Source organism: Phodopus roborovskii, unplaced genomic scaffold, assembly GCF_943737965.1.
Source record: "Phodopus roborovskii unplaced genomic scaffold, PHOROB, whole genome shotgun sequence".
NCBI classification, from domain to species: Eukaryota; Metazoa; Chordata; class Mammalia; order Rodentia; family Cricetidae; genus Phodopus; species Phodopus roborovskii.
Genome location: NW_026126541.1, coordinates 10,350,947 through 10,364,479, shown reverse-complemented (window position 1 = coordinate 10,364,479; position 13,533 = coordinate 10,350,947). Strand labels below are relative to the sequence as shown.

General features: G+C 40.1%; 1 protein-coding gene across 1 annotated transcript in view; it reads right to left on the bottom strand.

Annotated features, from left to right (window-relative positions):
• The window catches only part of Sorcs1 (sortilin related VPS10 domain containing receptor 1), a 505,553-nt gene that overhangs the window by 18,947 nt on the left and 473,073 nt on the right, over window positions 1–13,533 (bottom strand). Inside the window, exons 22-23 of the mRNA XM_051199684.1 lie at window positions 9,602–9,714; window positions 4,149–4,280 (exon numbers count right to left, since the gene is read on the bottom strand). Of these exons, the coding sequence (XP_051055641.1) occupies window positions 4,149–4,280; window positions 9,602–9,714 (245 nt within the window). The remainder of the gene's footprint in view (window positions 1–4,148; window positions 4,281–9,601; window positions 9,715–13,533) is intronic.

Here is a 13,533-nt window from a genome sequence, read left to right as displayed (position 1 = left end):
TCAGCCAAACAGTTTATAATTAACATAAGCCTCTGTGTGTCCAGTTGGGACTAAACAGCTGTAGGACTGGGAGGGACAGAAACTTCCATCTACACAAAATGTTGAATTACTTTCCTTATTTCATTCAAATGTTTTTATTTTCTTGGTCTTCATACAGAATTTATTCACATTCTCTTTGAGTTCATTGGACATGTTTGTAATTGTTGTTTTGAACTTACTACCTTGTACATAATCTAAGTTGCTTCCCTTGGTATGTATTACTATGGGAATAATATTCTACTGTGAAGGATATATGTTGTCTTGGTATTTAGTGTTGTTTGTGGTTTTATTTTGAAACCTGGGCTTCTGGAGTTAGAATGTTGGTATTGTCTTTTAATATGGACACCTGTCTTACCTTTCTTGAGTGGGCAAGTGAACCTCTGTTTGCTGATACCCATACTTGTTAGGTTTTGGATCAACTAAATGATACTTTCAGTTTGATCTTAGGGACGCTTGGTATTGATGTGCAAATAGATTCTCTAAAGTGTCCTAGCTCAGCTAGGGTTAGGTGTAGCTCCTGAGCATAGGAACAAACACCCCTCCCTCCCAAGAGCTAATAAGTTCTCATTGAAGATCCTCAGAAGTCTACAGAAAGCGTACATAGTCCTGAATGGCCCTCATGTGGCAGGTGCTGTGGTCATAGCACAGATATTTGGTGTTCTTATACACGATTTTTGAAATTCCTACATAGCAAATACTTTTTAAAAAAGTCTTTGGCAAATTTATTGGTGACAAGGTTTACCCGGTCCAAAGTAGTCATAATTGTTCATAAAGTTGGTCTGAGGCATGTAAACCTTGCTGAATATAAATACTATTCTAGTGCCATCTTTAGAGAAAATATGGGCTGGGGTGAATTAGGAGAAGAACCAGTTGATAAAGCCTGGACCTGCAGTCTCTTTAACTACTAATTGAGGAAGTTCTTGTTTTTAACAGAGCAAACTTTTTCCTGACTCATACAACACAACTACATGGTTGAGAGGCTATGGATCCAAATTCTGAATTCCAGTTGAGGCTCTTCACACATTCCCATTCTTTCATTGGATGGATCATTGCTAGCTTTAAGCTTTTCCATGATTTAGCCTGTCATGTGCCTTTCCTTTACCTTTTATGAACCTTATATTGACTATAGTGTTCCTATTTTAATGGCCTTTGTTCTCAATATCATACTAAATCCCCATGTTTCAAACTGAGGACTGACAGTGAGCAGAATTAGTAGACAAAATAATCTGTTTGCTGACTGTATTTAATAGCAAATATTAACCTGATTAAAAGTCACCAATAGATTAATCTATTTTCATAGATGCCTTTCCTTTCCCCTCAAAATTTGCAATATCCATCTGTAAGGAATAACAGATTAAACAGAAAATATATTATTCATGTTTTCTATTTTCCACTGTTCCTTTTGTTTCTCTTAAATACATTTAATTTTATTTTTTGAGATTATAATACAATTATAATATTTCTCCTTTTACTTTCCTGCCTGTAAACCCTCTCATATAACTCTCTTAGCTGTCTTCTGAATTTATGGTTTCTTCTTTCACTGTCATGTATATATGTTTATGTACATACATATATGATCCTAAATATGACCTGCTCAGTCTGTATATTGTATATTGCTTTTAGGGGTGAGGGTTTGGCTTTGGATAACCAGTTCTTCCTATAATGTCATTAAAGGAACTAGAAAGTCCACAAGCACAAGCCCTCTCTTCTCCAGCAAGACATCATAACCTCCTCAGAGCATGGTAGTCTCTCCTCTGTAGAAGTGGCAGATCTACCCCTGTCACCCCCGAGGACTCAGAAAGAAGCAAGGGATGCAGAGCCCAAAGGGCAGAAATTGTTCCAGGCTTGAGCAGCTGGTCTTAGCAGCAGGATGTGCTCTTCTTGATGAGGCCACTGAGGGCAAGAGAGCCTTTTCACACCCTCTGGAGATCTGAAGGCAGAACTGGTGGAGCTCTCCCAGATATAGGGCACTTCATTAACCTGCTGGTAGCATCCCGATAAAGGGGTCACATGCTTCTCACTGCGAAGAATTCTCGATTTATTTCACAGACAAGATAGTTCCATTCAACTAGCATCCCTGTTCCCTGGGGAGTGCTCTCAGAAGTGGCTCAGGGAAGAGAGCCAGGGACATTTCACTGTGGTTTTTCCCTCCACCTCTTTAGGAACCACTAGACAGTATCCATGTTCGTACCCTATTGGACATTCTATACAATTTCTTTAGAAGAGGGGCTAAGATCAGCAGCATTCCTGAGTCAGCTCTCACAAAATGGGCTCCAGTTTTTATTTGTTTGTTTTGGTTGCTTGTATCTTTTGTATTTGTATTTAAAAGCCTACATATTTTATTACAGTGTAAGCACTTCCAACGTTCTTTTCTCCTTCACATTTTTCCTCTGCTTTCACATTAATACCTTTGGACAGACTACTCTAAACACCTGAAATTTTATCAACATTACTCTATCTATATGACTTCAAGGATCAAGATGCCTGTCCACTTGTCCCATACCTGACCCATGATAACTATAAATCTGGGGCTCCTGGTGGTGATGTTGGAGGAAAGGTACAGTCTTTAGAGAGGGCTCAGCCTCAAGCTAAATAGAAGCTGGGTTTGCACAGTCATCCTTGCTTTCCTAGATAGGGGTTCCTATTCTTGAAAAAGCTCCTATGTGGTCCTAAGAACAGGAGAAGGAGAGAGGATACAGAATATTGATGGATGACACTCTGGATTGGTTCTGAATTTATCTATGCCTAAACTGTATCACTGGACTGATAGGGGATGTTCTTCTGTATGCTGGGAATATATGTCTCTCTTATTGGTTGATGAATAAAGCTGTTTCAGTTAATGGGTATGCATGATTTATCCAGGCAGGAAACTCAAACAGGGATAGAGAAAGGGAGTAGGTGGAGTCAAGGTAGGACAGCTGGGCATTCTCTGGTAAGGCCATGTGGAGATACACAGATTAATAGTTATGAATTAAAAATTAAGAAAGAACTAGCCAGTAAAATGCCTAAGCCAATGGCCAAACAATTATAAATAAATATTAAGTCTCAGAATGGTTATTTAATAACAGCTGTAGGGACCCAATTAGGTGGAAACTGGTCCAGTGGGACTGAGACTAGACAGAGAAAATCGCAACACTGGACTTTTAATTAAATGAGTTTCTAAGCTCACTTCTACCACACCCTCAGTTAGTTATGTGACTGAGAAAAGCATCAGCAGATATTACCTAGAATGAAAACTACAAGTTACCAGGGGGCAGCCGGTTTTGCAGAGTCTCAACAAATACCAGGCCTTATAAGGTAATTTCATCATCGCATTTTTCAATTAGGATAATAATAGTCTCCCTAACTAAATCACTAATTTCTCATGGGTTTTAAGTGGAAGTGGACAATGAGTTTACTTTGACTACAAACAAGCAATAATATAATAATTTCCCTTCTAGATTGGTATCATGCTTTTCACTGAAATTATAGAAGTACCCTTTTCACTATAAAGCCTCATAACTGCCACTAGCCACTTCGCCACTATAATTTCTTCCACTTTCTTACTGTCCTTATTTGAATCATTTTACTTCCTCAGTATCTTTCTTCCAAAACTGCCCTTCAGTATCCCAATCTATTTAATAATCTGAATAACTTATTTTTCTTATTTCCACATTGTTTTCTATCATAAAACAATCATACATGTAATTGTTACATTTATTGAACATCTATTATAGTGGCCAGGTGCTTTGTTGTATAATTTCTTTAGTCAACAAAAACACCTATGGGATGCTGTGACTTTTACTAAATTCCTAATACTAATTTAGTTTCTTTGATTTCTTCATCTCTCTCCATGAATATCAGTGACAAAAATTACAAAACTGGCTTAGGTCTCTCTTAGATAATCTCAGCACCAAAATGTAGATATCCCTAAATGTGTACCAAATTCTAAGTGGCATGACCTTCAAAGAAGTCACCTGCTCTCAGATCTGTAATTAAACTATCGCTGATGCTAATAGCAAGGTTAATGACAGATTCCATCAGTCTTCTAAGAGCTATATTGGCAGCTAGAAAGATTATGGGTTGGAGATACTATAGGGAGAAGTTGGAATGTCTTCTGGGCAACTCACCTGCTCCAGGTCCTCTGGAGACCTTTTGTTTTCTCTGGTTGCATCTTGGTAGGGCAAAACAAAGAGCTCAGCAGCAGTGGGTAAGCCAGGTAATACTGCTACCAGGATGTGTTGGCTGGGAATCCCTGTGGCCTGTGGGGGAGACAAAGAGACCAGGTGAGTCCCATGAAGGATAATGACAAAGAAGCAAGTATTAGGCACCGATAAAGGCAGAAGCCATACTGGAATGTGAAGAGTGTTGACTCAGGAGCAGAGCCTTGGGTACTGAGAGCAGCAGGGGATAGAATGGGCAGCATTGTGTCACCAGTTAAGTTCAGAGTCGGAATGTTTGATTCAGGCTCAATCCACGATTCTTCACTCAGTTCTTTATGCCTATAATTCTATTTTCTTAACTAGAAAAATTGTAAGAGTAACAGCTGACTTGCTAACTGATGACTCTGAGCACATGAAGCATTTCTGCTGGATTCTAATGCTAAAAGGTTATGAAAATGATCAGCACACATTACATACATGTATGAAAAAGAAGTCACAATGAAGATCTCTATATACAATTAATACATACTCATATAAATTGAAATAAAGATAAAATATTCAAATAGCATTCAAAAGCTTCTTCCTTCCTTGTTTAATCATCTGTGTCCATACTAATAACCTAGGGTTCACTCTGAGCCCATTCCCTAGATGGTTATAGAAATCAATTTTTCCCCTCATGACCACTCAAAACACCATGTGTTTGTTTCACTAGGACTTTAATAGTCATATGAAAAATAACTTCTCATTATCACTCTTCTATCTTTATTCTACATTTCTGTGATCAAAAGTAGGCTTTTTTCCCCAGTTATGTTAGTTTGGGACCAACAGCCATTCACTTCTGACATATGCCATCCTCTTTTCCTCCTGTTACATGTGAGACTTTAACCTGTCACCCTCTGAATGAAGGATCATCTCATTCTTCCTTGTGGATATCCATCTGCTGTTGATATCTCAAGTCATCTGTTCAGGTCACAAGCCTAGAGTGTTGCAGGTTACTCTGTTCACATTCACCCCCCCCCATAGTCCAACTTCAGCCATCTTCTCCTGTCTAAAGTGCTGGAAACCAATCTCATTACTGCATATGCTCAAGGAGTTGTACGGAGTGGTTCCCCTCTTCCTTTCCAAACCAATTACCAACAGCTCACACAGGGTTCCATTGCTCTAGCGAGTTCTAAACAATTTCTCCACATTTTAGCTTTTCTTGTAGGTGTATTTGTTCACACTGACAATGCTTCTTAGAATGTTTTTCTTATCTATTTTACGTGTATGTTTCTACATATCTCCTACAAGTCATCGGAAAGTCTACATATTTTAGTAGATTTTTTTTCATGATTTCCAACTGCAATGCTTATTTCTTAACTGCTTTTTCCAAATTAGCAGTATATTCAATATATTAGTGCCTTTTGATTTGCCCTGAGGTTTTGCTGAGTAATTTATCAATGTTATGTACAGCTTCTTGCCATAAGCCCATGAAGCATGAATATGCCTCACTTTTCAGGTGAAGATACATTACAGGTTGGGGTCCTCGGGAAGCTGATTCAATGGCCATAGTGTGTTGAAGAAATCTTCCCTTCATTTCCTATGAGGATGAAGGAAATGGAGCAGGTATGGGCAGGGGGAGCTTGGCTGCCATGGGGACCCAATGGGAGCATCAATAGATCTCATAAAGAGATAGACTGGCTCTTTAGGTGTGCTTCAAATTGAGTGAAAAATAACTCTGTAGACTCACATTTACTTGGCATGACCTACTCTGAGGACTATTAGAACAAGGCATCCCTCAGTACTATGACAGCTAAGGCATGTCTCTCCCTAAATAGGGATCTAGGTATTTAGGACCTAGGGCAGACAGAAACTGCAGCAAGGGCAGGCAGTGACTCAAAATCATCTGGGAAGGGTTTGGTAATACTGTGAGCTTTGATCTAACTGTAAGCATATAAATATAACTTGTCTTCTGTGATTCCTTTATCCCGATGCCACAATATAATTCTGATTACAGCTGATGACATACTGTTTCATGTGTCTACTAAGTTTCAAACTCTGAGATTAAGTTAAAAACATCTTCCTTTTAAGCAAAAGGATCATCTACTGACTCAAATTCATTCAAAGATTCCATTATGTTATGTCCATATCAAAAGCCAGTTTGGTGAAGAAACAAACAATAACCAATTTTATACAGAGCTCTATCACATAGCAACATAATAAACTGTGACAAAGATGACACAAGTTGTCCTTCTTGTTGGAGGAGCACACTTAATGAGGCCCCTTAGGACTTAATGAAGTGGCCAAGTATAATTACTGATCTCAAAGATGGGGGAAATAAAAATTGTGACAAAGGAACAGATCAGTTGCCTCTTGGGAAAACTGAAGAGTGCTAGTTATTCCTTGTCTCTAGATCACTCCCACCCTGTCTTGAGAGATGGTGATCCAACACAGTCATTTTGCATCCAATTGGCTATTATTACATACAGCAGACTGGAAGTATTAATGAGCAGTGTGCATAGACTACTGGGAAGCTGGTTGTAAGGTAGAGGTTCACAATTTATGATCCTGAGAATGTGAGTGTGAATAGAAAGCCACCTCAGAAATCTCAGCATCGCTGAGTTGATGCTTTGCTGATGAACTCCTTGGGGGTAATCACACAAGTTCCAGAGAACCAAGGTACTTAGAAAATTGTATACTAAGAATCTGAGAAAGGGCTCATTGAAGGGGATAAGCTATCTTGCTTGGATATACTTTGATATCTAAGAAAGGTTGGTGAAGGCAATGACAAAGATGGTGATGCTAATTTCTTTTGGGCCAGTAGTTGATCAATTGAGCCTGCTGGTGACTAGCATATGGAACTATTAATGTGGTAGCTGCTAAGAGCAGTGTAACAGAGGTGAGATGGAACTTACTCAGAGGGACCCAACAATTCCTTGCTCTCCACCCAAATATTCCCTTTATCCATGTTTGTATTGCAAAAACCAAAGGGCAGAGTACATTAGTGTTGTAATTTAGGAAAACTGGTGCAGGAGGGAAAGGTGCCATGTGACAGAGTTCAAGCAGGGTTTGGTCATAGAAAGGGGAAAGGAGTAGGGGAAGACAAGCCTCCAGGGACAAGAGCAGCATGAAAGAGGAAAGAGCAGCAAAAAGAAAGGGAGAGAAATAGACAGATGGGGAGAGAAAGAGGAGGATGGGAGTGGGCTGGGCCCTTTTAAAGGGGAACATAGTGAATTTGCACAAGGAGTGCTCTTAGTGCTGCAGCTGAGGGTGTACCCTGTTGGAACCCAAGGACAGGCCAGTGCAGATGCCTGAATACTAATACATAACACTGCATGGAGTTAAGAATCTACATCTGAGGTCTTACATCAAACCCTGACTTTTAATTGCGTGGCTTTTGCCTCCTTGCTGAACTCCCTCACCTATAAAGTAGAAATGAGCATAAAATAATATCATCTTATTTTTGCTACTAAATGCAGTTAACTGATGTGAAGTATCAAGAAAACAGAAGCATGTCCAGTGTTAATATGTATCAATAAAGGCACAAGTGAGGTGTATCCTTACACGAAACCTATGCCATTGCCTTCCTAATCAGAGATTATCTGAGTGTCTTTACTGCATCTTTGTTTTGCATAAAGCTCCAGTATGTATTAGGAATAGAAAACAATATATGCAATGATATATTGATATTTCTTTCCTATTGTGCTATGAACACATGATGGCTTCTCTTTGTTGTTAGCTTAACTACATCTGTAACCAACTAAAACCCAGGCAGCTAGGCACACCTGTGAGGAATTTTGCTTAATTGGATCACTTGAGATGGGAAGAAGCACTCTATGTTTGGCCATTTTAAGCTGTGAAGATCTGCCTGAAATCTGGGTCAGTTAAGGGAGGAAGACACACCCTAAACCTGGGCCACACCTTTTGCTGGAAGCCTAAATAAGGAGGACGTGAAAGAAGGGAGCTTTTGCATTTTGCCTGCTTGCCATTGCTCTCAATAACAAGTTAATTTGTCATGCTCCTATGGCATTCTTCACTGATATTAAAACCTAGTTCTTTAGGATCCCAAGGCATATTGAAGACCAGGTGATACATCTAGTCTCATGGACTGGACAACTATTGAATCTGAGGAGGGCCCTTCTGTCGGGAGACAGCCATCAATGGACTAGCTGGACCACAGCCTATAAACCACTCTACTAAATCCCCTTTTAAATATATTCAGTCTATCAATTCTGTTTGTCTAGAAAATCTTAACTAATATAAGCATATTGTGGTGAAAGTTCTTATTTCCCTTGTTTGCCACTACATTGATCAACCCATGAGTAGAAGTCTCACTCTTTGCCCCACTGATGAAAGTGAAGCAGATGGGGAAGGGGCCTGTGCTTTCCAGTCTTCAGCAACTTGTGCCCACATAGGAATAATCCACATCATGCTGCTCTTCCAGAGAGCATAGGCAGATTACATCGTAAAACCCCGGACATGAAAAGCAGGCCATTCAATTCAGGGTTGTAGTTTTGTCACCTATTATTCATGAGTCTGGGGGAGTTATTTCAGCTGCTTTTTCTACAAAACAAAGATACTAATCAGCTTCTCTTGGACTTTGGGAGCCCATTTCCCATGGATGGATACTCTCTTAGCCTAGATACACTGAGTGGGGAGGGGCTAGGTCCTATCCCAAATGACATGACAGACTTTGATGATCCCCCATGAAAGGCCTCACCCTCCCTGGGGAGAGGATGGGGTATGAGATCAAGGATGATGGGAGGGAGAGAGAACTGGGATTGATATGTAAAATAAGAGTGTTTCTAACTTAAATAAAACTTATAAACAACAAGAAGAAGGTGAAGAAGAAGAGGAAGAAGGAGGAGGAGAAGAGAAAGTATGGAGTAGCCTTGAATTCATTGGAATAGGAAAGGCCTTCCTGAACAGAATACCATTAGTACAGACACTAAGATCAACAATAAATGGGACTTTGTGAAAGTGAAAAAACAAAAAACAAAAAACAAAACAAAACAAAAAAAAAAAAAGAATTCTGATGACTCTGAAATATGGTAGGCATCCTGTACCGTGTGCTCTTGGCGCTGTGTGCTACTCTTGTTAATTACACTCACCCTTAAAGACAGACACTTAGGGTTCTCCTTGGTTATGCACAGTCACTAAAATCCCCAACTCATCTGCATAACTGTCACAGATGTCCACGTCCCTCTTGAAGAGGAATGAGATTCACAGGGGGCAAGGACCATATGTTTCTGAGAGCTGGACACCAATAATAAAGACAGGCATGTATATATGGATGGTAAATATTAAGATACCAATTTGATATATCCTTTGGGCTCCAGCTCTGTCTTCTCCTTCCTTTGTAAAGGGTCTGCTCTCCATGAAGCCATTCAAAGAGAGGGAAAGACTGTGTCTGATGGACAGAAGGTAATGCTTGTACTCACTTCCACCAGAGATTTCTTGATGACTCGGCTGATGTCCCTCCTCCATTCTGGGATGTCCGGGTTGTAGTCATCCAAGTTTGGAGAAAAGGCCAAACGAAGAGAGCGGAATTCCTCTGTGGATACAACAGTAAGTCCATCACTACAATGTCAATAACTCCACAAAGCATTCAGAATGCTGTTTTTCATACAAAATTTTTCACATACTGCATATTTACCCTTCTAGAAGGCAAAGTCACTATCCTTCCTGTCCCTGTGATCTCTCTAACTCCTCCTTTGCTAAATTGGGGCCATGGACCCTGAACCATACCTAGATATGTAGCCTTTGACCATTAGCCCTAGCTCTAGGCTTTGAAATCCTAGACGTTAAATGATCCAAGGGCCTGTACACATGGCAATGTTAGGATGCCAGAACACATGCATATCTTATTCTCCTAATATGAATGCCCACTCATTCCAGTACCTACAAAAAATGTATTCTACAGCTATTTAAAAACTTTCTTGACTGAACATTCTTCCTCGTCATCAATATTTTCATTTCATTTTTTAAAATTATACTACTGTCTTGAGCATATGCGTTTATTTTATGAAGGTATAGTAATTAGGATATCATGTACCTATATTTATTAATGTGATTGTTCTATTGTTGGGGGTTTTGATCATAAGTTTCATAGGATGGCATTTCATGTTGTTCCTAACATCAGGGATATTTCTGTTTTATCTATAGTCCCTGAATCAGTCTTGATCCTCCAGGAAGTGGAATGATGACTCAACTAACAGCGATGTTACCAGAGGAATTTTCTGGGATAAAATGAGGAGAGGCTCAGAGGAGGCATGGAGAACATTTACACCAAGGCATGAGGGACAGGAGTCAACTGGCAAAGGAAGCCCTGTGCTCTAGGAAAGGGTAAGCTTTAGTACGCTGCGACACTGTGTCATTAGCTGCCGTCTGCCCCAAGAAAGTAAACTAAGACCCCAGGCTGGCGTGCGCTTCAGAATATATCATCAAGGTGTATCTGTATGTCTTCAACAGCCTTATCTCATAGTATCTGGCACACAGAATATGCAGAACACAGTACTCTCCTGATTGACTAGTTGCTCCACAGTGCACTTAGAGTAAATGTATTTCCCTTACATAGTCTTTTGCATCCCACTACGCAACCTATCTCTGCTACCTCATATCCTGCAGGGTTTCCCTGCCTGCATACCTTACACTCCTGAGCGCTGTCCTTCCCATTGCTTCTCCATGATGCCATCCACTTTCCATAGCTGATGTTTCTCCTTGGACCACATCACAGAGTGGGCTGGTTCTTTCCCTCTGCCTCTCATCAGAGAGGCTGCTCTGACCACCAAACACAGAGCATCCCACTCTCCACTTACTTCATCATCGGATATTTCTTGTCTTCTTTATATTCATTGGCATACACGACACACACACACACACACACACACACACACACACACACACACACAAGCACACACTCTTGGCCTTGGGGCTTTGTGGATGTGTATTCAATGTGCAAGGGATTCTATTTCCACGAAGGTTTTGTTATCATGCATTTACTGATTTGACAATCAATCCTTGTTTCAAGCATGTCCTTGTGCTTCAGTGGGGGTTAAGTGACACCAGTGATGCCTATTATGCACCCAGAAAGCATGAAAGCCCGCCTACTCCTGCATTTCCTAACATTGCTAATGAGCTATCAAACACAAGCTTTGAAAGCTCTCTCTCTCAAAAAAAAGTGTATTTATGACAGTGGCATTGTTCCAAAGATATGTTTTTCAAAATGTGACAATTTTGTGAGTCACTGGTCACCCATGTGAACATCACTAATTCATTTCTGGTGGAGAATAATTACAAGGATATAAATTCTCGGAGTGATAAAAGACACCATTAAAGAGTCACCCACTGAGTTCTGACTTTACTCTGAAGGCAGAGGTTTATGTCATTCTCACTTTGTCCTTACCTCTCATCACAGGGCAGTGACTTCATCGACAAGGGAAGGTGTCTAGCCAAGTGAAAGGACACAAATATTGGGACTTCCTCATTAGCACTTAGCATGAAGTGACGTTTGACTGGCTTAGAAATACATGAAGGAGGGTGCAAAAACTAAAATGCCAATTAAATGTTTTGAAGCCGTTGAAGTAGATGAGTTCATCTGATACACTTACCATTTGGAAAGGCAGACCTGGGCCCTGGAGCATTTGAGAGTAAACAATAGAAGCTAGAGTACCTTCCCTCCAGTCTGTTTGTGGGCCTTGGGTAGACCAGTCTTCCTCCATCATGCCTAAACAGTTTTCCTCTTGCTGATTGACATGGTGGTCTTTTCTCTCCCTCTATTTTGCCAAGTTCTGTACAAGTATCCTCTAGGTGTAGTGGCTGGCCTCTTGGGGTATTCAATCTAGAAAACTTGCAGCTGTCAATTCTGTCTCTGACACTTTAAGAGGTAAATCTTGAATAACATAGAAATGTGTTTTCTCTAGGACCATGGGAGGGGGTATTTCTCTGAAATAGAGGCATAACCAATAAAGACAGAGCTGTCCTCTCCCTGCCTCTGTAGGAAAGTGGAGACTGAATTCCCTAAGTGACAGTAGTTGCTTTAAGTGACGTAAGCCAGGAATGACCCCACATACTCCATTAGCTTCTCCAGTACACTTCTGCCAGTTAGCCTCGGGATTAAAAAACCTACTCCTCATTTTTTCTGTTGAGTTCAAAGCTGCCTGTTTAACTCCAGCCAGTGTAAATTTTATTTTAGAAGTCACAATGCATTAAAAGTTTCTAAACACTGGGCAGAGGCTATTGCTCAGTGATAACTCTTGCCCCACAGGTATGACACTCTTGGTTCAGTCCTAACAAACAAACAAAAAAGTAAACAAAATATTTCAAACCTGTATGTGACTCCCTAGATAACATGTCTGATTGAAAACGAACGAGGGATATATAAAGTGGGCTATCTGCTATACTAATGCTGTTAATGAAGAGATAGATGATCCCCTGCTGTATGTAAATAGATGATGGATGGATGGATGGATGGATAGACAGATGATCCACCACTATGTAAATAAGATGATAGATATTTGTATGGATAGAGGATCCACCATTGTATGTAGATAGATGGATGGATAGATGATTGCACACTTCTAACTTTAAAAGATGCCTTTAAAGAGACTGAGAGTAGGGGCCAAAGCATAATATGGAGAAGTTGGTGTGGAAATGACCCTTCTAGACACAGAATTCTTAGGCTGTGTTTGTTCATTATATATGTGCCATGCTTTTTCATTTGTAAGGCAGGGATAATTATAGGATTTCTCTCTTAATTCTGTTCACGGGATTTGATAAGGCAGTTCATATATCTCAAGTGCTTGGGACAGATGCTGGTGATTAGAACAGGCTTCATCAATGTTAGATTGTGTCACCGACACCATTGTTATTAATGGGACTATCACAAAGCAGCAGAACGATTTTAAGTCGGTAATTTTCCATGTCTGTCCATAATTTCCAAGCAGTAAATGATGGTTTGGATAAGAACAACACAGAGAACTTCTAGATTTAAGAATCTCTGGGAGATTCTACTAAGGAGGTCATCCACACACCTGACCAAAGAGACATCCAGGGGGAAGAGGGATCTATCTAGAGGGGAAGAGCATCCATGAGTCAAGTTTATTTAGAGTCACGTGGTGTGAATGTGAAATGACCTGCACGTGTTCATTTAATTTTTTGAACACTGGTCCTCAACTGGCAGCACTGTTTTCCAAGCTGTGAAAACTTTAAACAAGTAGTTTTCAGCTTTCCTAGAACAGCAACCCTTTATTACAACCCCTCATGTTGTGGTGACCCCAGCCATAAAATTCTTTCTGGTACTACTTCATAAGTATAATTTTGCTCCTGTAATGAATCATATTGTAAACATCTGTGTTCTCTGATGACCTTAGGT